Consider the following 27,410-nt stretch of genomic DNA (forward strand, 5'->3'; position numbering starts at 1 on the left):
TACTTAAGAAACACTTAATATGTAAAATAAAAGAACCTCAGAATGGTGGAGTAAATCCAACCCTCAGCCATTCTGGATGGGAGAGGAGGATAAAAATATAAAATCTCAGTGAATTTGAACACTTACTTTTAGCCAATAGTTTTAACTAGCTTTCTACCAAACTGCTAAGAACATGTAACAACATTAAGAAAATAGAAACATGGCCTCTAGTTCACTGATGGAGAAAACCCCTCTACTTGCAGTTGGGTTACAGGCCAAGTGGCTTTTGTCAGGGTTTTTCTACACAGTTCCTGTTGGACTAGAAGAAAGGTAGAGGTGTGGATGACTCAGCTAATAACAGTAGCCATAGAGTAATACATAACTATACACTAAGCCAAATATTATCTAACTTGTTCTGTCCAATAGCATTTCTAATGGCACATAAAGATATTTATAAAACAATTGTAAGAAATTCCTACCTGAACTCACCACGATAGAACTTCTGTAAGGCTTCTGGGAAGGAATGTGTGTATCGAACAGGAAGACATAAATGACCCTCAGACCTTTCATAAGAGATTTGTAGTGTGTAAAGGGAAGAAAAAGGAAAAAAGAAAAAACTTAATTCAAAAGGTATCACTAAACTACAAAAACCAGACATGAAACTTTATAAATTTCTGTTCTATACTTCATTTTTTTTGCAACAAAATTTTCTGTACTTTCAGTTAAGACAAAAAGACCAAATAGAAATAGTGGTTTTACATCCAGCTTCAATGCCATCATACACACTACTGAAGTTTCCACATCACAGTGAAACTAAAAATAACAGCACATTTGCCACCAATTGATTACCCTACAAAATTATCTAATAGTATAGTGGTATTTCCACCCTATCTTTAAATGATTTAACTATAAACTGTGGGCAAGTCACTTTAGCGTCAGCTTTCTCATCTCTAAAAGGGTGATAAAACCACTAATCTCAAAAGGTTATTCTGAGGAATCACACTATATGTGAAAGTAAACCATAAATCCCTTTTAAATATCATTTAAGACATTCTAAGTCATAAAGAGAAATCATAAAGCTAATCCAATCCAATCCTTCATTTATTCAAAAAATATATATGGGTGAACTTCCTTCAGGAAGTTAAGAGCTTGACATAGACAATTTTTTTTTTAATTGCAAATTACAAAGTGTTAACATTGCCTATAGCTGATATAGGAAGATGAGAGAACATAGCATCTAACACCCAAAGGTGTCCAGAAAGTTCAATCATTATCATTTACATGATGCTTTGATCTTGAAGGAAAGGTTGAGAGGAGACTTGGCAAAACAAACTCTTAATAACTATACATTAACTTATAAGCGTGAAGAGCAGAAAAAAAGCTTTTACAAAGTCGTGATAGATCAATTTCTTTATCTGTGAGAATCAACACTGAAATTAAGACTAGGCCCTGCCTAAGTTTTTTAATTTTTATATTCACTGCAACACTTTTACACGATGCTAAGTATATAGAGGGTATCAACAGTCATTTGATAAAACAATACCTGCTAGGGTCAAATACAGGTCTACAACACCCAAGAGAGAACAATCTCTCAGGAGATTAGAGTCAGATCTCAGCCAGGGCTGTCAGCACCTGAAGACTTGACTTGGCCTGAAGGATTCACTTTCAATGTGGCTCACTCACAGGCTGGCAAATTGGTGTGAGCTATTTGCAAGATGCCTCAATTCTTCCCCATGAAAGCCTCTCCAAAGGGCTGCTTGAATATCCTCACATCATGCCAGCTGACTTACCCCAGAATGAACAATCCAAGAGACTAATACAGAAGCTGTAATACCATTTATGACCTGGCCTTGGAATCCACACACTGTCATACCATATTCTACTGGTCACACAAGCCAGCCCTGATTGAATACAGAAGCAGGGAGAGAACCACATAAAGGTGTGAATGCTAGGCAGCTACCTTGGAGGCTAGCTACCACATGCCTTCTATCCCATTTTAATTATTAAGCATTCAAGTGTCATAATTATTGGGTTCAATAAACTGAATGCAGAATACAGACAAGACAAACTGAAGTTATATATTTAATTTAGATGAGTCCATGTAAGTGAACCATCTTAAAAGGGTATCCTCCAGCCCAAGTCAAGCCTTCAGGTGCCTGCAGCCCCTGCTTACTATAACCTCATGAGAGAGCTCAAGCCAAACCACCCAGCCAAGCTCCTGAATTCCAGATACACAGAAGCCATGAGAAATAATAAATGATTATTATTGTTTAAGCCCTTAAGTTCTGGTCTGATTTGTTATGCAGCATTTGATAACTAATATAGAGGAGAGGAAATTTAAGTTGAACATTAACTTCTGGGCTTATTTAAGGCTTCTGAGTCACCAGAGTACTTAAGAAAAAGAAGTCAAGCAACCTGAATTACCAAACAAGCTAGGAGGCTTAATACACTGTTGGCCTGGAGACAAGAAGAAAAACCAAAGGACTTCTAAAGCCTACTCTTCTATTGCCTGCTTACCAGTTTCAAAATTCCCACAAGTTTACAGGAGTATTAAGCCAGCTTTTTGAAGGAAAATGTATTTCAACAAACTATATAAAATGTGATCACTAAAGAATCTCTTGATATAAAATTATGCCATTAAGAAGTTCTAAAATATAGGCATTCCTATACACCAACAAGACAGAAGAAAGAGAAATTAAGGAGTCGATCCCATTTACAATTGCACCCAAAACCGTAAGATACCTAGGTATAAATCTAACCAAAGAGACAAAGGATCTGTACTCAGAAAACTATAAAATACTCATGAAAGAAATTGAGGAAGACACAAAGAAATGGAAAAACGTTCCATGCTCATGGATTGGAAGAACAAATATTGTGAAGATGTCAATGCTACCTAGAGCAATCTACACATTCAATGCAATCCCCATCAAAATACCATCCACTTTTTTCAAAGAAATGGAACAAATAATCCTAAAATTTGTATGGAACTGGAAAAGACCCCGAATAGCCAGAGGAATGTTGAAAAAGAAAAGCAAAGCTGGCAGCATCACACTTCCGGACTTCAAGCTCTATTACAAAGCTGTCATCATCAAGACAGTATGGTACTGGCACAAAAACAGACACATAGATCAATGGAACAGAAAAGAAAGCCCAGAAATGGACCCTCAACTCTATGGTCAACTCATCTTTGACAAAGCAGGAAAGAATGTCCAATGGAAAAAAGACAGTCTCTTCAACAAATGGTGTTGGGAAAATTGGCCAGCCACATGCAGAAGAATGAAACTGGACCATTTCCTTACACCACACACAAAAATATACTCCAAATGGTTGAAAAACCTAAATGTGAGACAGGAGTCCATCAAAATCCTAAAGGAGAACACAGGCAGCAACCTCTTTGACCTCAGCCGAAGCAACTTCTTCCTAGAAACATCGCCAAAGGCAAGGGAAGCAAGGGCAAAAATAAACTATTGGGACTTAATCAAGATAAAAAGCTTTTGCAAAGCAAAGGAAACAGTCAACAAAACCAAAAGACAACTGACAGAATGGGAGAAGATATTTGCAAATGACATATCAGATAAAGGGCTAGTATCCAAAATCTATAAAGAACTCATCAAACTCAACACCCAAAGAACAAAGAATCCAATCAAGAAATGGGCAGAAGACATGAACAGACATTTTTCCAAAGAAGACATCCAAATGGCCAACAGACACATGAAAAAGTGCTCAATATCGCTCAGCATCAGGGAAATCCAAATCAAAACCTCAATGAGATACCACCTCACACCAGTCAGAATGGCTAAAATTAACAAGTCAGGAAACGACAGATGTTGGCAGGGATGCGGAGGAAGGGGAACCCTCCTACATTGCTGGTGGGAATGCAAGCTGGTGCAGCCACTCTGGAAAACAGTATGGAGGTTCCTCAAAAAGTTGAAAATAGAGCTACCATATGATCCAGCAATTGCACTACTGGGTATTTACCCCAAAGATACAAAAGTAGGGATCCGAAAGGGTACGTGCACCCCGATGTTTATAGCAGCAATGTCCACAATAGCCAAACTGTGAAAGAGGCAAGATGTCCATCAACAGATGAATGGATAAAGAAGATGTGGTATATATATATATATATACACACACACACACACACACACAACGGAATATTATGCAGCCATCAAAAGGAATGAGATCTTGCCATTTGCAATGACGTGGATGGAACTGGAGGGTATTATGTTGAGTGAAATAAGTCAAACAGAGAAAGACATGTATCATATAATCTCACTGATATGAGGAATTCTTAATCTCAGGAAACAAACTGAGGGTTGCTGGAGTGGGGGATGGGGTGGGAGAGAATGGGTGACTGGGTAATAGACACTGACTGGGGAGGGTATATGCTCTGGTAAGTGCTGTGAATTGTGCAAGATTGTTGACTCTCAGATCTGTACCTCTGAAACAAATAATGCAATATATGTTAAGAAAAAAAAAAAGAAGAAGAAGGTAGCAGGAAGGGAAGAATGAAGGGGGGGAAATCGGAGGGGTAGACGAACCATGAGAGACGATGGACTCTGAAAAACAAACCGAGGGTTCTAGAGGGGAGGGGGGGTGGGAGGATGGGTTAGCCTGGTGGTGGGTATTGAGGAGGGCACATTCTGCATGGAGCACTGGGTGTTATGCACAAACAATGAATCGTGGAACACTACATCTAAAACTAATGATGTAATGTATGGGGATTAACATAAGAATAAATAAATAAATAAATAAATAAAATCTTTTTATAAATTGAAAAAAAAAAAAAGAAAAGCACACAAAATCATGAGGTGCTTTTGACCTAAAAAGGTGTTGATCAAAAAAGCTGGGTACGTGTTCTCTGCTCTTTATGAGGCCCGTCCTGCCTGCTGGACCCAAAGTCTCACCAACCATTAGTAGCTCTTTGAATGACAATCAGTAAGTTACAATTTTATTTTAATGATTCCTAAGTTTCCAGATTTACTAAAATCATAGGAAGAAAAAAAGACATCTAATGAAGACTCCGAAGAGCCTGAGAGTCTGGCCTGGCCACGCTCCGCCTGGGGACTGCCAAGCCTTCAGCACACGGAGGAGCAACAGGTGAGGACCCGTTGCACGGAGGCTGCAAAGGGAGGTTTCTGAGCCAGGCACCTGGGTGCTGGGCAGCATCATGCTTGTTCCCTGGCTTTGCCCCTAGAACTGGGAACCCTCTGAAGCAAAGTAAAAAGGTTGAAAATCACAGAGGAAAAAAGACTGGTCTTTTCTTCTGATTCTTTTGTTCCTTCACTTCAAATATCCCTCTACTTCCCAATTCTCAAAAACAAGCAAAAATAACAGCAATGTGACATGGCCAAAAATTATTCCCAGTAACATAAAACAAACACACTTACCACTGCCTTGGATTAAACCTCAGGGACTTAAAATGGCCTCATGGCCCCAGAAAAACAAATCTCGCAAACACGAACAAAATGTAAGAAGGCACAGCACTGGTCTGGAAACTCGGGTTACAACTGGCCAGAACTCTGGGGCCTCGAGCACCTGCTTCTATGGCGGTCGATAGAACAGATAGCCGCTAACAGCCACAAGCATTCGGTAGGAAAGGTGACATTTTTAAGTGAGGTGTGAAATGGGCTCACTCCCTTCTCCCAAATCAGTCTTTGCACTGGGCCACAATCTCCGGTGGCCTCAGATTGGCTGATTAATTCCAACAGCCCTGTGGCCTGTACTTGAGTGAAAAAGTGCCCAGAGACCTCGAAGTGTATCATTGAACCACAGATCCATGGAGTAGAGCCCAGAGATAACATGGCCACTTGGAAACCAACCGGAGTTGTCATAAAATCACTCACAGCCACCTCATCAAGGCGACTCCATGCTGGCGTGAGGGGCGAACCCTCCGGCCCACCAGCGCATGCAGGACCAGGCCCGTGGGAGGCACCAGCCCAGCCCGCGGCCAGCGCTGCGCCTCACCGACAATGGGGGGAGGGGGAGATGGATTTGCTTGAATTTCTGCTGTTTCTTCTGTCACCTGTGTCACCAAGGACAAGGCAGGTTGTCATTCTGTTCTCCTCTAGAAAATGAGGAGTGTCACCTAGTGAGGTTGTTGAAATGAAAATAAAAATCGAAAGGAAATGTCAAAAAAAAAAAAAAGAAGTTCTAAAATATAAACACATCAACACTGAAGGCAATCAAAAAATAATTATTGAATGAATGATCTCAATTATACTCAAGTAATATTTACTCATCTAGGTTGGGATCCTAGCCCTACTCCCTAAGATCATTTAATCACTCATTTCAAAGGTTGTTTATGGACTAGGTATAATACTGTAACAGTGACAGAGGAGTTAAAATACAATCCTATACTTTATAGGATTTTATACTTCATAGAAATTTATAGTCTAATGGAAGAGACAACAACCAAGCAGAAAATATGCTCTATAGAAAATTATAGTCAGAGCCCAGGAGAGGCACCAGTCTTCAATGAACAATTTACACAACTACACAACTGAGTAAGTGGTATAAGGGCACTGTAGGCAAAAGCATGTATAAAGGCATGAAAATGATATGCACCTTCTGGAGAACTCTTTCCCTTATTCTTTCACATCCTACTGTTTTAAGTATCAACAAACCTCCTCACCAGAGGAAAAGCCTCCACCCATGGTATTAGCAGATGCTCATACCTGACATTTGCTCTTAAGGACAGCCATCAGAGTGGGTGGTGGAGGAATTGAGTGAAGGTGGTCAAAGGTAAAAACTTCCAACACTGGGTTGTAACAATTCAACAGAAGGACTGTAATTAATACTTCTGTATATTTGAGTTATTAAGAGTAGATCCTAAGAGCTCTCATCACAAAAAAAAAACAGAAACACTTTTTTTTTCATATCTCTATAAGAGGATAAATGTTAACTAAGTTTACTGTGGTTATTTCACATCAGGTGTAAGTTATTATGCAGTACACCTTCAATTTATGCAGTCTGTATGTCAGTTATAGCTCAACAAAACTGGGCAAAAAATGCAATTCAAAAAAAAAAACCAAGAAAACCAAAAAACAGCCTTAAGAAGAATCCTAGCTGTTCCTAGAGGGACTTCAGTAATTTTTTCTTAACTGAAGAAAGTATAGTGCCTACGAGTAAATGAGGATCAGTGAAACTTAAAAAGCAAATAGGCAACAGATGGTGAAAGATCATACTATTATACTAAGGAATTGGCAATGTATTCTGAAGGTCATGGAAAAACCCTAAAAGATTTTAATTTAGAAGTAGATACCATCAGATTTGTACTTCGGAAAGACCATGAAGATAAAGTGTAATGGGTGGATTGGAACGAGCAAGACTGGAAGTTATTACAGTAATTTAAACAACAAATTATAAAGGCCTATGTTTGGTAGCAGTGAGGATGGCAAGAGATGGACTCAAAGGTAAGATCCCAAGAACTTAGCGCTAGAGCCATAGACCGATGTGATAAAAGGGGTGAGGGGCAAGTGGTTCCAGCTTCAGCACAGATTATGATTCCATTCATCAAGTACGGTAGAGGAAGGGAAAGGAAACAGGTTCATTTGTAGACATGTTGTCTTTTTTTTTTTTTTTTTTAAGTAGGCTCCATGCCCAACGTAGGACTTTAATTAAACTCATGACCCTGAGATTAAGAGTCCCATGCTCTAAGACTGAGCCAGCCAGACAGGTTACATTTTTAATGCCACTGGATACTTAGGACAGTATGGCTAGAATAGCATGAAGAGAAAAATAACAGGAGAAAAGGACACCGAATAGTCAGGGACCAGAAAATGTAGTGTCATGTATGTCATTGTTAAGGTGACCAACTGTCCCAGTTTGGCTGGGACTGACAATTTTCCCAGGATATGAAACTTTCAATGCTAAAACTAGGAAAGTCCCTGGCAAACCAAGGTGCATTGGTCCCCCTAGTCAGAGTAAAGAATTAGATTTTATCCTGGGTTAGATGGGGAGCCACCATAAAATTCTGAGCAGAGAAGTCACATAATGTTATCAAACTTTCATAAAATGATGACTGGCTGCAGTGGGAAGAGAATGTAAATAAGGATAAGAGTGGAAGCAAGATCAATGTTGGCTATAAATATTTTGGAGTCACCAGGATTTAAGTTCAACTACAGATATTAATATTAATATTAATTAATTAATACTGGAAACAGTATAAAAAGTTAAGAGAGAGAAAAGTTAGAGAAAGATGGCCCAGAAGATAATATGTGAAAACACCATTATTTAAGCAGTGACTTAATATAACATCCTTCAAAAGAGACAAAGAAGTAGCCACCAGAATAGGAAGAAGATCAGGGGTGGGGGGAATGTCATAAATGGCAAAGTACAGATACAACCAAGGAGCAAAAATTTCCCAGAAATCAAGTAAGACAAGGACTGAAATGTTCAGTAAGTTCAGTAACCAGGACATTACTGGTAAGGCAAAAAGAATGTCAATGAACCAGTTGGAGGAAATCCAGAAAAGACAGCAAAGATGGCAAAACAGTAACTTAAGGAAGTGGAGATCCCAAGCTTGGGGATAGAGATGAAGAAAAAGAGTAACAGCCAAGAGAGAGACACAGGGTAAAGGATTTATTAAATTTTCTTAAAAGAGGATAGTCCTGAACAAGTTTATAGCCTCAAAGGAAGCATGTTGGAGAGAGGGGAAGAAAGGGAACAAATAACAGAACAAAATTCTGTTTCAAAGCCAGGGAAAAGTTGCAAAGTCCAATGATTTCCATTTCCTTTATGAGGAAAGAGAAGGCAAATGCTGAAGGAGGAAGGGTAAGGAAAGCAAGAAGCATACAGAAGTTAAAATAACCTTGAAGTAGCTAGTGCAGAGAATACAGAAGAGAGAGGAAGACCTGAGCCTGGGGTGCCTGGGTGGCTGAGTTGTTAAGTGTCTGCCTTCGGCTCAGGTCATGATCCCAGGGTCCTGGGCTTGAGCCCCATGGGAAGCCTTCTTCTCCCTCTCCCCCTGCTTGTGTTCCCTCTCTTGCTGTCTCTGTCAAATAAATAAATAAAATCTTAAAAAAAAAAAAACAAAAACGAAGACCTGAGCCACACAGAAAGTTTTTTTTTTTTTTTTAACAACTCTGAGGATCTAGTTCTAAGTGCTAGAAATGACAAACTGGAAGTAAATTTGGGCCCAAACAAGCCATCAAGCTTAAGTTTCTATTTTTTTCCCCCCAGATGGCCTCAGCAGCGCTGATGAAGGAATAAAAAGGATGACAGACTGATGTAGGATTGAGCAGAAAGACAGTGGTACAAAATGTTTAAGAAATTTGTCAAGAGGGGTGCCTGGGTGGCTCAGTTGGTTAAGCATCCAATTCTTGATTTGGCTCAGTTGTGAGATGGAGCCCCGCATGGGCTCTGCACTAGGCATGGAGCCTGTCTCTCCCTCTCCTCCTCCTCACATGTGCACTCCCTCTCTAAAGGGGGGAGTGAAGGGGAGGGGAGGGGTGGGGAGGGGAGGGGAGGGAGGAAGGAAAGAAAGGAAGAAAGGAAAAGAAAGGAAAGGAAAGGAAAGGAAGGAAGAAGAAAAAAAGAAGGAAAGAAAAAAAGAAAATTAAGTTTGTCAAGAATGTGAAGGAAGTGAGGGAAAATTAAGAAAATAGAGGGATTCAACACACTGAAAACCAAAGGGCAGATTTAGCAGGATTGAGGAAATAAAACTGCGGTTAAAGGTAGGAGGCTGTGGTCAGAGTGGAATTAAGATTTGAGAGATGGGGCAATTCTAGATGATCATAAAGTCCAGGTATGCTCATGGCCACGGGTGGCTGGAACAAAATGATGTTAAACGTCAGTGAAGCTGAAGAAAGAAAAAAAGAAGTGATGACAGGGTTTGGTCTCTTCATTAAGTCAATGAAGTCACCCAGAAAATCAGCAGAGGCATAACCAGGAATGTAGATGAGAGACATAAGGAAGGACAGAAGACAGGGCATTAACTCATGCCTCTTTGGCAATACAAAAGGTCACCAGTACCCAAGTAGGTCAACGGCTCAGGTCTCTTCTGCCAAAAGGTACTACTCCCAGACTACCTAGGAAGTCCAATGTGAAGACTCGTCAATCCCATATCATAATTTTCTACCACCAATGGTAGCTAAAACGCGTATCTATTTCTCACGCCTGAGCTATATATACATGAGAGCTAGGTCCTTGAAAACCACCACATAGAAGAAAATTCTACTGAAAGTAGAAACGAATTGTACATGCCTCAATTGATCTCTAAAATGTTTCTGGAACACAGTTCTAACATTCATGATAACCAGGAGCAATGATCCTTCCACTTAAACATCATGCACCACAGTAAATGCCCTGCAGCAACAGAGCACAGCAGTGTGACTACGGTGGAGAAAATATGGAGCTCCCCAAATTTGAGACTTATCAGAAATAGATATTATGCAAAGCAAAGAATAACTGTATGTATAGCACACACATACCAAACAAAAAGAACATGTTTTTCCTTACCGTTCTGGATCAGTGTTTACTCCAATAACTGGTTTAAGTCTATCTAAGACCTTACTTGCTGCCAGGAGCATCGTGCCATCACCTAAAGGACATAAGACATAACCAGATTTGTTACAAAACTAGTTTTTAACATCATTTTGAACACAAGTCCTTTTGTTTTAACAATCACACTCCTACTCCATCCTGCTGACCACCAGTCTATTCCACTTCCTTTCTACCCACTATCCCTAATCCGGGATTTCTCAACAGTGGCAAGACCGACATTTTAGGCCGGGTAATTCTTTGTTGGGGGGGGCGGGGGGGGGGGGGGGGGGCTGTCCCGTGCATTACAGGATATTCAGCAGTATCCATGACCTCTACCTGTTAGATGCCCGTAGTAGCCCCCCAGCTGGGAACCACTGTTCTAATCCTATCATTCTACTAACCAAATCTCTTTCCTTCTGTCATAACATCAGTCCAAATTCATACATTATTTTAATGAGAATACATCCAAAAAAGTGTCCAGTGCAGATTTTTCTAACAAATGCTATCAATTTAAAGCTTTGACAACAATGTCCACTTACTTAATAATAAAGCTCAGGAAAGATAGCTGTAAGTATATTGGAGCCAGAGTGGGATGGAACTTAGCTAATCTCACTGAACTCTTAAACAATTTCAGCTTTTTTTTTTAAGACTGGCATAACTAAATCAAAATACAGTTACAACTCATCTTTTGAATATTTGAAGTCAAATGCACACCTTAAATATACAAACAGAAATAGACATAGAACCTCACAAATAACATCATTCACTAAAAAAGTGAAATGTTATATATAGCAGATATTTTAAATCTTATCCTAAAAATCCCAAAATGCATCTTGTGGTAGGATTCTGAAGGCTTCATTACAGCTAGACCACAGGTATCTGGAAATGATAGTAAAGAGCATTTCCGTATTCCAACATCTTTACCTCTGTAAAACTATTACCTCCTGCAGCTATGACAGCGTCTGCCCATCGAACAATCTCTTCATCATATTCTCTCCTCTTTACTAGACGAACCTCAATTCCCTCATTCCTAAGATAAAAAAGTAAAAGTTATATAAAATGTCCACTAGTAACATGAAGGATGTTTTGAGGCAGGTTACTCCAATGATGTAAAATAACCAAACTTGTTTTATAAACAAATTTATGTTTAGTTTTGCAAGGTTAACTTCATTTTCATTTATTTAATTACAATAGCCAATTTACTATGGTCAGGAAGCATATGAATAAACTGAAAGTTAATGACTATCCGAAATCTCTACATGCTTCAAAAACATCTTGTTTTTGCCCCTGACAAATAGCAGTATCAATAGATTAGAATTTCATTTCATTTTCTCTATTCCTCTGATGCTAAAATTCACTAATACAAAAATGGTCAAGAAGTGTAACATCTCAAGACACTTTTTAATTATAAAAGCAAACAGTCATTATTTTAAATCCAACAAATATTCATTCATTCAGTGTCAGACACTGAAAGAGTGACTAAAATACTTTCTACTTTGCATGTTCTCACACTGATTCTCTTATATACATATAAACTTATTCACTGACTGCATTAATAGAATTAACAGAAGTTCCTATGATAATTTTTAGACATTCAAAGAATATTTTAATGAACACCCATAAAATCCAGTATTTAATAAAATATTACACATACAGTTGAAGCCTAATGTATACAGAATTATCTCTGTAGAAAAGGCACTTCTCAGACCAAATATTAACTGAAAATGTGTGAAATTTTCAGAGTACAATAAAAATTTCCTTAGAGGGAGCCTGGGTGGCTCAGTTGGTTAAGCGACTGCCTTCGGCTCAGGTCATGATCCTGGAGTCCCGGGATCGAGTCCCGCATCGGGCTCCCTGCTCAGCAGGGGGTCTGCTTCTCCCTCTGCCCTCCTCCCTCTCGTGCTCTCTGTCTCTCATTCTCTCTCAAATAAATAAATAAAATCTTAAAAAAAAAAAAAAAAACACTTTCCTTAGAAACACTATAATATCAACTCCATTAACCAAGATATAATTTTCTGAAAATGATTTTATAATGGCAATCTTTACTAAAAATCTCAGGATCACCTGCTAGTAAAAATAAAAACTGGAAGTCCTGAATACAAAAGCCCATCAACGATCCAATCCCATTAACTTACCGTAAACTATCTAGAATATGCTCTACATTTTTGGTGTGAATATGATGTCGTTCAAGTAGTCCACTGTAGCTAGAGCCTTTCAATGCAAGCTGTATCAAGATAAAACAAATTCTGTCTCATTACATGACATATATTACACATTATAACATATCTCTTTAAAAAAACCCTATAAAAATATAATGGGTTAAGGCACATTTTTATGACTACAAGTTTAAACTGAACTAGAAAGATTGATTTCAGAAAATCATAATTTGGTTTCAATACCAAATACAGCATTAAGTTTCCTGAATCATGTAGTTAACAGGATCTCAAAATTTGCTTATTTTTCAACTTGAGGGTTTTTTAATGGATTTTTAACACATCGCATGTGGTTACTTGAAGACCAAAGACAAACTAGTATTTTAGAAAGCAGTTAGATGACCTTTGTTCCACTTGGATTTGCAGCTCTCTTCTGTTCAGATTTATGAACTCTATTTGGAATTTACCCCATGCAATCCAAACAAAGGCCGGGTTAGCTCCCTGAAATTGGATAACTTTTAGATATAAAGACATATATCCTTCAAGAATTATCTTTCCTAGTCCACTGGAGGACATTTTTACAATGTCACTACTTTACCATTAATAATTCTCCTTTTAAATTACATGTCTTCGAAATAATCCATAAAGTAAAATGTTAAGAGAGAAGTTCAGACATATCCTCAATGCATATTCGTTTAATCAACTAGGAAATTTGTCCAGTAGAGTGAATGTGAGAATTAAAAAGCATGTTATTTCTTTCCTTCTCCAACTTCCCTTATACCCTCCCTCTTGATGACACAATATCAGTTTTTCAAGTACCTGTCCAAAATACAATCTTAAACATATTCTTTTTAGATTATTACTGAATTATAAAGTAAAACCAAATTTTAGATAGCATCCTTAATATGTATTTTACATATTAAAAATTTTATCAAAGTAACAAGACATGGAAGATACATATATAAAGAAAATTTAAAATACATATAATCTTATTGTCCCAGGACAGTTTATGTTAATATTTTGATATCTACCTTTCCAGTTTTTTGTTTATGAATATAGGGTTAAGAGTTTTAAAATAGTTTTGTCCTCACTCTATAATCTAAAGGGAAATGTTTGGGGCGCCTGGGTGGCTCAGTTGGTTGGGCGACTGCCTTCGGCTCAGGTCATGATCCTGGAGTCCTGGGATCGAGTCCCACATCGGGCTCCCTGCTCGGCAGGGAGTCTGCTTCTCCCTCTCCTACTCCCCGTTTGTGTTCCCTCTCTCGCTGTGTCTTTCTCTGTCAAATAAATAAAAATAAAATCTTTAAAAAATAAATAAATAATAAAAAATAAAGGGAAATGTTTGTTCCTCAAGGGGAGGTGAAGACACATTTGGCTATTTGATAATTAATACATAGATGTTAACTCACAAAGATACACTAGATCAGATCATCTGTACAACACTTTGACATCTAGACATAAGCTTCATATTTAGACAGATCATACCAACATCAAAAATATTTTTTAAAGGAAAGCAGTGACCAAGATCATAATTAGATAATCCTTCATTGAATTTAAAAAAGTCAACATACAACAGGTTTGAAAAACTATTTTAAGACTAGAATTTCTGAATATAAATGAACATAGCATTAACATTCAGATTACACTACCATTAGCCAATTACAAATTAACTAAAACTGTACTAACCATCTCTCAGTAAATATGGATCACAATGCTCTTCATCTCTACTCTCTCCCTGGGGATCTCTAGCTTCAAGGCTTTCCGTGCGAGAGCTGTATGCAGAGGACTCCCAACTGCTAACCCCAGCCTCTCTTTATATACAAATAAATGTAACCACCAAGGTATCTGACATCTTTCTCTGGATATCAACAGGAATCTCAAACTAAAATACTCAGTATCAAACTCCTGACTTTTCTAACAGATTAGTTACTGTGGTGTATTATTTTGTTACAGTAGTTACCTCTCATGAGCCCATTTCAAGAGTGAATATGTAGCTAGAAACTGAGCTCTAAAAAATTAAATTCATTCGTTCAAATATTTGAGTGCCTACTACTATATTAGTTTAAACATTAGTTGAGCTCAATCAAATAATGGGGCACTGAAAACTGCCAAAGACAATGAGAACTAACTCAAATGTATAAGAAGTCTATTAGAATAGTTTCATCAAATGTACTGCTTCTAACCTGCTATAAATAAAACTTAAGGGTAGCTGGTCCTCAATTTCCTGCCCAGATTTTTATCTTATGTTCTAATTTGTGGTTTGGACAATACAGAACATGTATCCAGGAATACAGGACATAAACCTTTATGTATAGATAACTGTAAATTCTAGTCTGGTGGTTCAGAAGCTTTTGTGCTCACTTCCTGGCTCTCGGCAAACTCCAGAAAATTAAGATTACTCAGCAGTTGAGGGTTAGGAAACTGTGCTTTGAGATGGTGAAGGGGGTTTGAATTTGTGGAGAAAATAATTTTGGAGCACTAACAAAAAACTTCCAAGTTTTCCATGATTTTAATAAGTTTTGCTAGCAACACTAAAATTCCTAAATTTCCAAACCTAAATACAAAATTCATTTAGCATCAGAATACTTAATATATTGGGACAGAAATGTCATTTCATAAATTCTATTCCCACTTAAATGCTTCTTGTGAACTAATTCTCTTATAACTCATGTTCAATACATTTATTTAGAGAATACAAGTTCTTATATTAATTATTTTCTTTAAAGATCTAGATGGCTGGGCTAATAAGCTTCATTAACATGGACTGGCTAAACTAGGCAAATACAAGACAAGGCATTTTATAAAATCACTTAGTAAAAGCATCAATTAGAAAGTCTTAAATCACTATTCAACTGGCTTGTAGAGTTTTTAAAGTTTTCTTTTATATTCAAAGACCGGTAAGAATTTCTAGCTATCCCTCTGAAAATAACAAGACCTCAAAGATTTAAAACCGTACTTTAATCAAAAACACAAACACATTCGTTACGTCTTACAATGAAGAGGTTAGAGAAACTACTGAAATTTAAAACACATTCTCAATTCTGCAATGTTACACCACCGGTATTAGCAACAAAGTTTTAAGATGCTTTTTTCCAAAAAAAATACTGTTGATGTGCATTTAAAAAAATGATTATTCACCAGAATACTTGGAAAAAGATTTTATATATATATATATATATATATATATATATATAGTATATATTATACAGAAAAAAGATTATTCACCAGAATACTTGGAAAAAGCAATGTGAATCTAAAAGATCTATAGTCTGACACATTTCAGTGAAAGAGCAAAAGAGTTTCATTCAAGCAACAAGAGTTTCTCCTACAAAATTTACAAAAGCCAACATCACTTCTCCCCAGGTAGCTCCAAAGTTAAGATACAACAAAGCATGAAAGGAATAAGGGAGGATTCTGAACCAACAAAAATTTGCCTACCTTAAGGTTAGATGTGATAGGCTACTTCCTATATGATCCAACCACTTTTATTAAAATATCATAGATATTTTTACTTGACCAAAACTGAGTTTATTGGAAATACAAATTTTTAAGACTTGTTTTACTAATCAGTTCAATATTACTACTTTGTACTCTATGTACTAATTCACATGAAAGCTCAATTATGGAAGGAAATAGGTCTTTTTAAATTTAACACATAAGAAATGCACAAACTTTCTGAGACAATGACAATTTGGTACATAGACTCACGAGGCATAATTTAAGCACTCTTAAAAGCATACCTGCTTAACTAAATGGTACAATGAGTGTTAATTCAGAATTGCCTTAAAATGATTAGTAACACCTCGTCAACAGCTAGAAAGTAAACTATTCCACCTAGCATGATTAGGCCTGGTACAGTGAAGCCTAAGTATTTCTTTAGCTATATTTGGCATTTATCCTGGATCATTTCAGTTTCACTCTCCCTTCTCCCAGGTGCTTACCTTTACTTTCTCCATCATTCTCTTTCTACTGCTTGCATTCCTCTTTTTATTCTTTTTACCTACTCCTTCATATGTTGGGGTTGCTCAAGGTTCCATCTTCATTATCTGTTCCCATTTCATTTTCCTTGAGTTACCTCCCCACTCCAGGGACTTGATCTCCCAAGTACACACCAGTAACTATGAAATAGTTACAGAATAAACACAGATGTCCCCTTAAATTCTTCCCTCACACTCAATCTCCATTGCCAGTCAGTGGCAAAGTACAATAAATACACCTGTAAACTTCTCCAATCTGTCCTCCACATTCATGCTGCCACCGCTTGACTTCTGGACATCAACTCTTATCTGGTCTCATGCAATAGCCTGCTCCCAGGACTGCTAACTACTTCCTTCAGTATTTATTTCCCATTTTGCCAACCTAACCACCACCACCAGAAGCCTGCTTTCATACTAGTCCCAGAATGCTAAAGTCTCAGAAAAATTGACCCTCCACTCCACTCTTATGGGGAAAGAGAGTAGGACTGACAGTTGTATTCTCCTGCTAAAAAAGACTGAAAATTACTAGGACATAAAGCCAACTTCTGCATATGACATTTAATATCTTTATAAGGTAGAGCCTACCTATTTAGCTTCTATCTACTTATTCTTGAAGCAATGATTTCCAAACTGCCCTTAAGATGGTTGTCACATCAGATGAATGGATAAAAAAGATGTGGTATATATATACAATGGAATATTATGCAGCCATCAAAAGGAATGAGATCTTGCCATTTGCAATGACGTGGATGGAACTGGAGGGTATTACGTTGAGTGAAATAAGTCAAACAGAGAAAGACATGTATCATATGACCTCACTGATATGAGGAATTCTTAAGCTCAGGAAACAAACTGAGGGTTGCTGGAGTGGGGGGTGGGGTGGGAGGGATGGGGTGACTGGGTGATAGACACTGGGGAGGGTGTGTGCTCTGGTAAGCGCTGTGAATTGTGCAAGACTGTTGAATCTCAGATCTGTACCTCTGAAACAAATAATGCAATATATGTTAAGAAAAAAAAAAAGAAGAAGAAGGTAGCAGGAAGGGAAGAATGAAGGGGGGGAAATCGGAGGGGTAGACGAACCATGAGAGACGATGGACTCTGAAAAACAAACTGAGGGTTCTAGAGGGGAGGGGGATGGGAGGATGGGTTAGCCTGGTGATGCGTATTGAGGAGGGCACATTCTGCATGGAGCACTGGGTGTTATGCACAAACAATGAATCATGGAACACTACATCTAAAACTAATGATGTAATGTATGGGGATTAACATAAGAATAAAAAAAATTAATAAAAAATGGTTGTCACATCAATTTATTGATCAATTTATTGATCACGACCCACATTATTATTAAGAAAAAAATAAACTCAGGGCGCTTGGGTGGCTCAGTCGGTTAAGCATCTGCCTTCGGCTCAGGTCATGGGATGGAGTCCCGCATCAGGCTCCTGGTTCAGCAGGGGGCCTGCTTCTCCCTCCCTCTGCCTGCCTGCCTACTTAGTGATCTCTCTCTCTAATAAATAAATAAAATCTTAAAAAAAAAAGAAAAAAGAAACTCTACTACATGTTAACTGGCTCAATTGTTTCATGTTATCTTTTATTTCAAATGAGTATATGTACTTAGTCATGATGTAAAATTTTTCTGTAGATTACAGTCAAAAACATTTAAGTTCTTTTTGTTGGCAAAAAGATTAACTTCCCCCTATCTTGCCAGTACTATTCTCTCCCATTCACATATAAATTCTTCCTTATTCTTTAATATTAAAATATCCTGAACTTAAAAGATATCATTTCACGCTCATCACACTGGCAAAAATGTAAGTGTCTACACCAAGTGCCAATGAGAACATGGGGAATCAGGGAGCTGTTCAATGCTTACAGAAATATTATTTGTACTTCTAATTGCATTTTCTTAATTAAAAAACTGGAAACAACCTAATTATCCAAACAATGTAATACTAGACAGCACTTAAAGTGAATTAACACATACCAAATAAGTTTCAAAACCAATATTAAGGAAAGCAAGTTTCTAAAGAACAAGCGCACAATCTAATGAATATATAATTGATGTAACTTTTTTAAGACACACAAAACAATAGTATACTTTTTATGGACATGGTCATATTAATGTATAACATAAGCATGAGAAATATTTTATATATATATACACATATATACATATATATATAAATACACACACACACACACACATCTATAACAGCTGCAGGCTAGTGGTTACCTCTAGGGACACAGGGAGGGAGAAAAGGTGGAAGGATAGGGCTTTAGTTATAACAATTCCTTTAAAAATATTTCAAGAAAATGTGGCAAAATATTAATATCTGTTAAGGCCCAGTATTTGGAGATATAGGTGTCTATTCTGAAAGGTTTCTATGTGGTAAAAATATTTCATAACTGAAAATCTAAACTTTAAAAAGATCACTAGAAAGTCTACTTAAAAGTTGAAAAAATTCAAAGGTCTTTTCCCCTTTCATTCTTGCCCTTCCCCAAAAATATTTTCTCCCTTCTCTGTATTCCCATGGACCACTTACAAACAGTTATAACACAATTTATTTTCCCCAAACATTTGGGAACTCGTTTTATTCACCTGTGGTTCCCCAGAACCTAGCAGGATGCTCACTTAGCAAGTGCTCAATGAATGGGTTGACGAATAGATATTCAAAAGTGACACTTTAAACAAATTAAGTTAACCAACAAAGTTCACGAATGTTGGCAACAGTGACACTGTATGCTTGTATTTTTAAAGATCATAGTTTTTATTATTATTTTCTCCACTACAAAAATACTTCTTAAAAGAAAGTAAAAAAATTCAGAACTGTCACTTCCTCCAAGAGATTGGCTTAAAAACAACAACAAAAACTATATAAGCAAGAGTTAAATTCAACAAATCTTCAGTTCTTTTAGCAGTCTATTTTATAAAGGAACCTACTTTGAAGTAACCAAAGCAGTACCATTTTAGGTACATAATTTAATAAATAATAGTGGCATTTACATAATGACCATTATTGTGGCTGAAAAATTAGAATTATGCTGCTTTAAATTATGTAAATTATAGATTAAAAAATTACGTAAAGCTAAAAATCATGTAAGCAAGGAAAAGCAGACATTATTATACCTATTTCAAAGTCAGAGGCTGATAAATAGAGGTTAGGTTACTTGCTTAAGTTTATAAAGCTAATAGACTGGTGCCAGGATCAAAACTCCTATCTCCTGCTCTTAATCCAGGACTTGCCCACCACAGACTCCTAACATTCCTACATTAGCTATATATTTCACTCCTGCTTGAGAACTGTAAATACTCATTAGGGCACTAAGGCTCAATTTTAATGATTAAGTTACAGAGGCCAAGAACTATTCTGTTCCTATGCCCTAATTCTACCAACTTTCAGTTAGGAAGGAGAGCCAATCAGCTAACCTCTCCTTGAATGCAAATGTCTTACAGAGGTTGGTCGAATTTCCTGCACAATCCACATGATATACAATGAACTTTGCTAAGGCAAGAAATAACCCACACACTTGCTGATATTCTGAAATATACATTTCTGTTACATATTAACAAAGATTACTGATAGTGAAAAATAAAGTAACTTACACTTTACTAGCTGAGAAGATATTAATGTGCACCAATACTTTACTCAAAACAAAATTCATGTAATTTGGCAGGGATGGGAAGGTAGAGAGGATGATGAATAAGATGAGGTCTTTGCCCTCAAGTCTAGAGAAGAAAATAATCAGATTATACTCCAAGGTGGAAAGCTCAAATATGTAAGTATTAGGAAGATACAGTGTAGAACACCTAACACAACCCTGGTAGCCAGAGAGAGGCACAGCAAGGTTACCAGGAAGGCTTCCTGTGGAAATAATGTTTGGAACTTGACCTCAAAGGAAGGCTAGGAATTGGCTAGAGGAAGGAGGAACTTTCAAAGCAAAAGGGGCTGCAGATGCAAATCAAACCACCCTGAAATACCATTTTTCACCTACCAGCTTGGTTAGACCCCCAAAATGTGATAAATTGCTTATGGGGGGGGAGCACCTTTCATCCATTGCTGGTGAAGATATACATTGGTACAGCCTCTAAGGGAAGCAATTCAAATGCACATGCCTTTTGACTCAGCAATTCTACCTTTAGGTATTTATCTTCAAGCTTGATTCACACACAAATAAATTAACACAACTGTCATTCATTATAGACTGTATTCTAATAAATTAAGACATGCACACACTGGAATACTATACATACTATTTTAAAGAAAGAACAAGGTGGGGCGCCTGGGTGGCTCAGTTGGTTAAGCGACTGCCTTCAGCTCAGGTCATGATCCTGGAGTCCCGGGATCGAGTCCTGCATCGGGCTCCCTGCTCAGCAGGGAGTCTGCTTCTCCCTCTGACTTTTTTTTTTTTTTTTTTTTTTTTATATATTCATGAGAGAGAGAGCGAGAGAGAAAGGCAGAGGGAGAAACAGGCTCCCAAGGAGCAGGGAGCCCGATGCGGGACTCGATCCCAGGACCCTGAGATCATGACCTGAGCCGAAGGCAGACGCTTAACCATCTGAGCCACCCAGGCGCCCTCCCTCTGACCTTTCTGTCTCTCATTCTCTCTCTCAAATAAATAAATAAAATCTTTAAAAAAAAAAAAAAAAGAAAGAACAAGGTGCAGAATAGCTTAAATAGTATGTTATCACTAAGTAAAAAGGGATGGGACAAAGAAAAATATTTCACTGGGCTGATTTGTATGTATAGATTATTTCTGTAAGGAAAAACAAACTGCTAACGCTACTTCCAGGGACAAAAACTGTGTGCCCAGTGACAAGAATAAGAGAAAGACTTTTCATTGCACACCCTTCTGTATCTTTTACATTTTGAACCATTTAAAATGCACTACTGATCCATAAATAAATAAAATTAAATCAGCACACCACCTAATGAAAATAAAAGCAGTCTGTACCTCTGAAACAAATAATGCAATATATGTTAAAAAAAAAAAAAAAAGAAGACGACGAAGAAGGTAGCGGGAGGGGAAGAATGAAGCGGGGGAAATCAGAGGGGTAGATGAACCATGAGAGACGATAGACTCTGAAAAACAAACTGAGGGTTCTAGAGGGGAGGGGGGTGGGAGGATGGGTTAGCCTGGTGGTGGGTATTGAGGAGGGCACATTCTGCATGGAGCACTGGGTGTTGTGCACAAACAATGAATCATGGAACACTTCATCTAAAACTAATGATGTAATGTATGGGATTAACATAAGAATAAAATTTAAAAAAAAAAAAAAAGCAGTTTGGAATTAATGGAAAACGAAGCTCAAGACAAAAACTGATCAGAAATGAAGCTCAAGAGGTAGACAGGAGCCAGTTCATGAAGGGCCTTGTTTGGCATACTAAGTAAGGATCATAAAGGTTCCCATACAGCAGTGTTTTTCAAAGTGTGATCTGGGGACCACTTGCAAACCTGGAGAGCTTGTTAAAAATGCAGATCTCTGGACAGAGCTAGCAAACTTAAGGGTGTGGTTCAGAAAGGCAGAGTCTGGAGTCTCCACAAACTGAATCAGAATCTTGGGGTGCTAAAGTTTAGGCATCCTCATTTTAACAAATTTTCTAGGTGATTCTACAGGTTATGGGGAGGGAGCTTTTGAGAAGTTCTAAGCAGAGGAATAAAATGGCCAGATGTTCACTTTAGATAGACCACTCTGGTGCCTGTATCTGAAAGATGTGAAAGGAGTGAGACTGTTAGAAGGCCCTGGAAGTACTCCAGATATTAATTTGATAAATACTCATGAACACTACACTCATTGCACACCAGTGGCAAAAGTATCTGCCCAAGAACTATAACCTAAGCTACACCATCATTTTCAGGATACAAGGTAAGGGAAATAAAATTCAAGGTGCTACATCTCTTAAATATGCTAAGAAGGCAATAACTAGGAATAATTTAATCCAGTAATAGAGAGACTGCTAAATGAAATTATTCTATCCCATTATAAAGATAATTAAAAAAAAAAACTAAAAATGGCAACCATTAAAGAAGGTTGCTTCTGGGGTTGGGGTGGAGGGAGAGAAGAATGGAAACAGTTCATGTCTTGTTTGGTATATACCAAAATAGTTTTAAATAAAACCTACTCTTTGGCCAAAAAGGCATGTTCACAATGTCAAAACCCTTTCCAATCAGCTTTGATTCGCCTAAAGATCTGATCTGTTGAGCGCCATGGACCTTATTAATAAAAATCCCACATCTGCCAACAGCTGCATCTCTTAAGATGTAGGTAAATCGTAATAACAGTTTAATTAGCCCTGCAAGGTAATGAGCCAGTAGAGGTAAGGTACCTACGAAGGTACCTTCCTAGAAATTCACAGGAAACATCATTGCAAGATTTAAAAATAAAGCAATGTAACCAATATGAAAGAGTCACTGGAAGTCAGACTTTGACCGACTTCGAAAGATAGAAACCTACTCTGTACATGCTTTAACAACTAAGAAGTATTTCCTCCATTTGTTTAAGCTTCTACAAAATGAGAAAACCATGAGGGTTGAAGGTATAAATTACACTGACACTCCATCCTTCATCTTCTTTTTGCATTTTAACAAATAACCTAACAGAGATCTATTCTGCAACAAAACCACCACCTCCACAACAAAAAAGAACCCTCTGATCTAAAACTTCAGGTTACCATGACACTATAGACACAAGAGGTACGGTGCCAAAGACACAAAGTAAGCACACGGCCACTTTCTTTTATTCCCAATTCACATGATTCGTGTATCTTAGAATCTTTTACCCCAGCAATATAGCAAACAATATTAACCAGCTTATCAGTCCTACCACAGAATCCCATTTTAGAACAACTTTACACAGCTCAGTATTCTTTGGCTTGGACTCTACCTAATGCTATTCCATTCTGAATACTGGCTTTAATATAAATGGTAAAACAAAAATCAGTAAGGAGATAATCCAATAAAATGTAATTGAAACGACAACAACTATTTCACTGCCTTGCAATTACAAAACCATGTGTTCTATAGTACAGAAGTTTTAACTCAAAGTTTTCTTATCCCAAACAGCATTACCTAGCCAAAGACAAATATTTACCTATTAAGAGATTTCTCTCTAGATACTCAGAGTGGGTACACTAGGTAGTTCAATTTGTAAAGACTTACTGATTTGCCTACATTTTTAAAATTTTGATTAGTGGCAATCTAGTTCAGAGGTCCCAGAGTTAATCTAATTCAGAGCACACTTATTTTCTTGAGGCCTTGGAAAGTTATCCAGAGTTTCAAAACGCCAGCACTAAAAAAGGCCTTGGAGGCTATCTAGTCCAACCCTACTACTTCACATACTGAACTAGGCAGAAGTTTGAAAACCTGATGGTACAACGAAAAGGTATCAGTGTCACACATGAGGCCCACAGGAGTTAAAAAGACCCCTAGGAAGTTAACCACACAGAATTGGGCCTAGGACCCCAAGATCCTAACACCCAATCCCACACTCCAAACAGGCCAACAGAGTGTACTATTTTAAACTGTTGAGAGGTTTTCATAAAATTGTATAAAGAACATATTTATACATATATTTGACAATTTCTAAAAAGATCTTGCAAAATTGAGAGTACAATCCAAGGAACACACCTCTTTCCCAACACAGAAACAATGTGCTTGCTTCTGACATTATTATTCCCTGCCTCACCCCCAAATTCAGACACTGACAAACTGATTGATTTACTCTTATTAAATGACACAACTGTTTTCTATAAATTGCTACATCTTCAAACACTAAAGGAAAGGAGAGAAAAATCTGTACCTAGCAAGCACTTCCATCTAACGAAAGCAGGGGCTCTCCTCAATTAACTCGTTAAAGAATCAAGAAGTTTAATGCTGGGGAGATGGGGTGGCTCAGATGGTTAAAGGCTCATCTGCCTTCGGCTCAGGTCATGATCCCAGGGGCCTGGAATGGAGCCCCGCATCAGGCTCCCTGCTCAGTGCAGAGTCTGCTTCTCCCTCTCCCTCTGCCATTCCCTCTGCTTGTGCTCTCTGGCTCTACCTCTCTGTCAAATAAATTTAAAAAAAAAACTTAAAAAAAAAAGTTTAATGCTAATAATAGATTCAGTACTTATGCAGACATGATTTACAACGTGATTTTGATACCTGTACAAAACATTACAAACAAATCTGAAGAATACAAACCATACCAGAAGTTTAAAACAGGCTGTCTACTTCTGTACAGAATCCTACAAGATTTGGTTATAGGCATGTAATTCCAAAGCTTTGGTGCACATTGTTCATGGTAGTATCTTCACTCTCCTTTTCCTAAAGTTGGTGGGCAGGGAGCATGGGATCAGAAGTCTCAAAAGGAGAGGGAAGTCTCAAAAGGAGAGAGAAGAGAGATACTCGGTTTTTCTCTCAGATGGATTTATATACTTTTGCAAAGATATTAATATCTGTACTAAACAGAGTCTATTGTGGAAATACTGCTATGTTATGGACGTAGGCTTTTTATTTCATAATTATCAAGTTTACCTGCCCTCTAACTTGCCCTTTCTACTTAATAGCATATACTCAAAGTCAAATTTTCTCCCTCGCTATCCCCTGAACTCGAAACACGTGTGCTTTTTGTTCTAGCAAAACAAACTGCTAGAACCTTGTCTGACGACCACGTTCCATCACGGAAAAGGCTCACCCAGACCGGCTTTCCGGAGTATCCCAGGCCTGACAGTCCTGCAGAGTAAAAGGGGGTGTGTCCGCCGTAACTTAGCCCTCTCTTCCTCCTCCCCGCAGCGACGCCCCGGCGCCCCTTCTTGGGGAGGGCTTGGGGAGCTGTTTCCAGAGCGTCCAGACCTCAGCCACCCGCCCACCTTTCTCGGGGCTGTTGTTGCTATTCCCAAAAGGGAGAATAGGGGGTGGTGCTGGCGAGGGCACAAATGAATCCCCAAACCCTTCCCACTGGGAGCTCCTGTACCCCCATCCAAGTCTTCCTCCCCCGTCTTGGGGGGGGGGGGTCTCTGCAGTAGCAGTGACCCTCTACCTCACTCTCTCTCGACACACACAGAGGGCGGGGGGGTCTACGCGCGAAGCCAGAGGGAGTGGAGGGCATCGAGCCGGGAAGGCAGGGCATCTAGGGCGTCGGGGGGGAAAAGGTGGTCCCGAGAGCTCTCGCCACACCACAAAGCCGCGGCCGAGCCTGGGTGTGAACGGGGGCCGAGCCCACACACAACAGGGAGGGGGGGGTGCCGCCGGGACCCACCAGCTGCTTCAGGTCCTCCTCGGAGAGCTCCGCGTAACGGTACCGCTGCTGCTCGAACTCGTACCGGGTGGTTTTGGCCACCACCACCACCCGCGACGGGCGGAAGCCGCCGTCGGGGCGGCTGCCACAGCCCGCCAGCTCGCGCGGCTGCCCCTGCCCCAGGTGCCGCCGGCCGCCGCCGTCACCGCAGAGCCGCGGCCGCGCGGCGGGGCCTCCCGCGCCCGGCCCCCTCAGCACCGCCGCCCGGCCGCCCGCCACACGCCGACAGCTGCCCAGCAGGAAGCCTCGGTAGCAAGTCATCCTCCGCCCGGCGGGGCTGCAGGCCCGGGCTCCCGCCTCGGCTCCCCGCCACCAGCAGTGCGCACCACCCGCGCCGCCCGGGCCTCTAACGCCGCGCCGGACCGGGAGAGGTTAAGTGCCCCGCCGTGCGTGGCCCGCGCCGCGAGGGGGACGTGCCCAGACGTTGACGGGGGCGGGGAAAGCCGGCGACTGGGAGGTGGGAGAGCCGAAGCCCGGGAAAGGTGGGCGGGGAAGAGCCAGAGGCCTCAGGGTGGTGGGTTTTGTTTGTTTGTGTATCCGTTTCCATCCACGCCTGCGCAGTGGCCGCTTCGCCGCCTGGGGGCCCACCTCCTGCTCCACCCCCTTCCCTGGGAGGGCACCAAACCCGCCCGCCCGCCCCCAACTCTGTGGGCCAATCAGAGCCAGCAGCGGTTTCGGAGCCCGAGGAACTGTGGGGATTGGCTGCGGCCGGAGGAAGGGCTGGAATTCTATTTGGCGATTGAGCTGCCTTAGGAATCCAGCTAGAACCGGTCTGAAGCGGCGCGGGGGCTGCGGGTGGGGTTTTGAGCGCCTGGCGGGAGAGCAGGTGCTTCTGGGCACTTCCTCGCTTGGGTTTCATTATTGCACTTTATCGGCCCGTGTAAAACTAGACCTTTTCATTATTGCGCACAAGTCTAGCTTCTTTACTCCTTCGTTCAGCCAAATCTAGTCGGATGGCCGATATGACCAACGCTGGGCTGGGGGCCAGGGAGACTGACCAAGGACCATCTGCACAGTTTGCGCGGCCTAGTGCAAAATAAAAATTCAGAGCTTCTTGCTCAGGAAGTATTAAGAATTGCAAGACAGACAGCACTAAGCCGAGTGCCTGGCCCATCTGAACATGGTGCCTTGCGGGACTGCACAAGTAATAGCCCCTGCGGACAACCAAAAAACTATCAGCCCAGGGAGAGAAAGACAGGTAGGCTTTGAGGAAGTTAGAGGATAACGGGTAGAGGAATCTGGCCAAGTGGAGCATTTCTAGATGGGGAGATAAGATGCAAAAAGTAGACAGGTCAATAGAGAAAGGTAAGAATGTTAGTAATTTGGAGTTCATTCTATAGGCAGCAGTTAGCCTTTTGAAGGCTCTTAACTGGAAAGAAGTGAGTCCTGAAAACGATGATGACTGTTTATCTGGCTTGGGACTGTTGAGCGGATTGGGAGGCAAGAGGAGGGAGACCTGGCGCTGTTGGAGTAGTTACACTTGGCCCTGGGTTGACTTAGTAGTAATGGAAGTAGAAGAAAGCGCTCCTTTTACGGGGG

At 39.6% G+C, this 27,410-nt stretch overlaps 1 protein-coding gene across 4 annotated transcripts in view; it reads right to left on the reverse strand.

Moving 5' to 3' along the window:
* LOC118006438 (NAD kinase 2, mitochondrial) overlaps positions 1 to 26,434 on the reverse strand; it is a 46,554-nt gene extending 20,120 nt beyond the window's left edge. The window contains exons 1-5 of one of the 4 annotated variants that reach the window (XM_034999111.1): positions 25,833 to 26,434; positions 12,600 to 12,688; positions 11,406 to 11,494; positions 10,441 to 10,522; positions 459 to 542 (exon numbers count right to left, since the gene is read on the reverse strand). In XM_034999111.1, the coding sequence (XP_034855002.1) occupies positions 459 to 542; positions 10,441 to 10,522; positions 11,406 to 11,494; positions 12,600 to 12,688; positions 25,833 to 26,132 (644 nt within the window). In that variant the 5' untranslated portion in view covers positions 26,133 to 26,434. Of the gene's footprint in view, positions 1 to 458; positions 543 to 10,440; positions 10,523 to 11,405; positions 11,495 to 12,599; positions 12,689 to 13,708; positions 13,791 to 25,832 lie in introns of those variants that run through there. The other 3 variants (XM_034999113.1, XM_034999112.1, XM_034999114.1) reach the window with 3 other exon arrangements.
* Positions 26,435 to 27,410: the final 976 nt, after the last annotated feature.

Source organism: Mirounga leonina, unplaced genomic scaffold, assembly GCF_011800145.1.
Source record: "Mirounga leonina isolate KUSES-001 unplaced genomic scaffold, KU_Mleo_1.0 Mir_96, whole genome shotgun sequence".
Lineage (NCBI taxonomy): Eukaryota > Metazoa > Chordata > Mammalia > Carnivora > Phocidae > Mirounga > Mirounga leonina.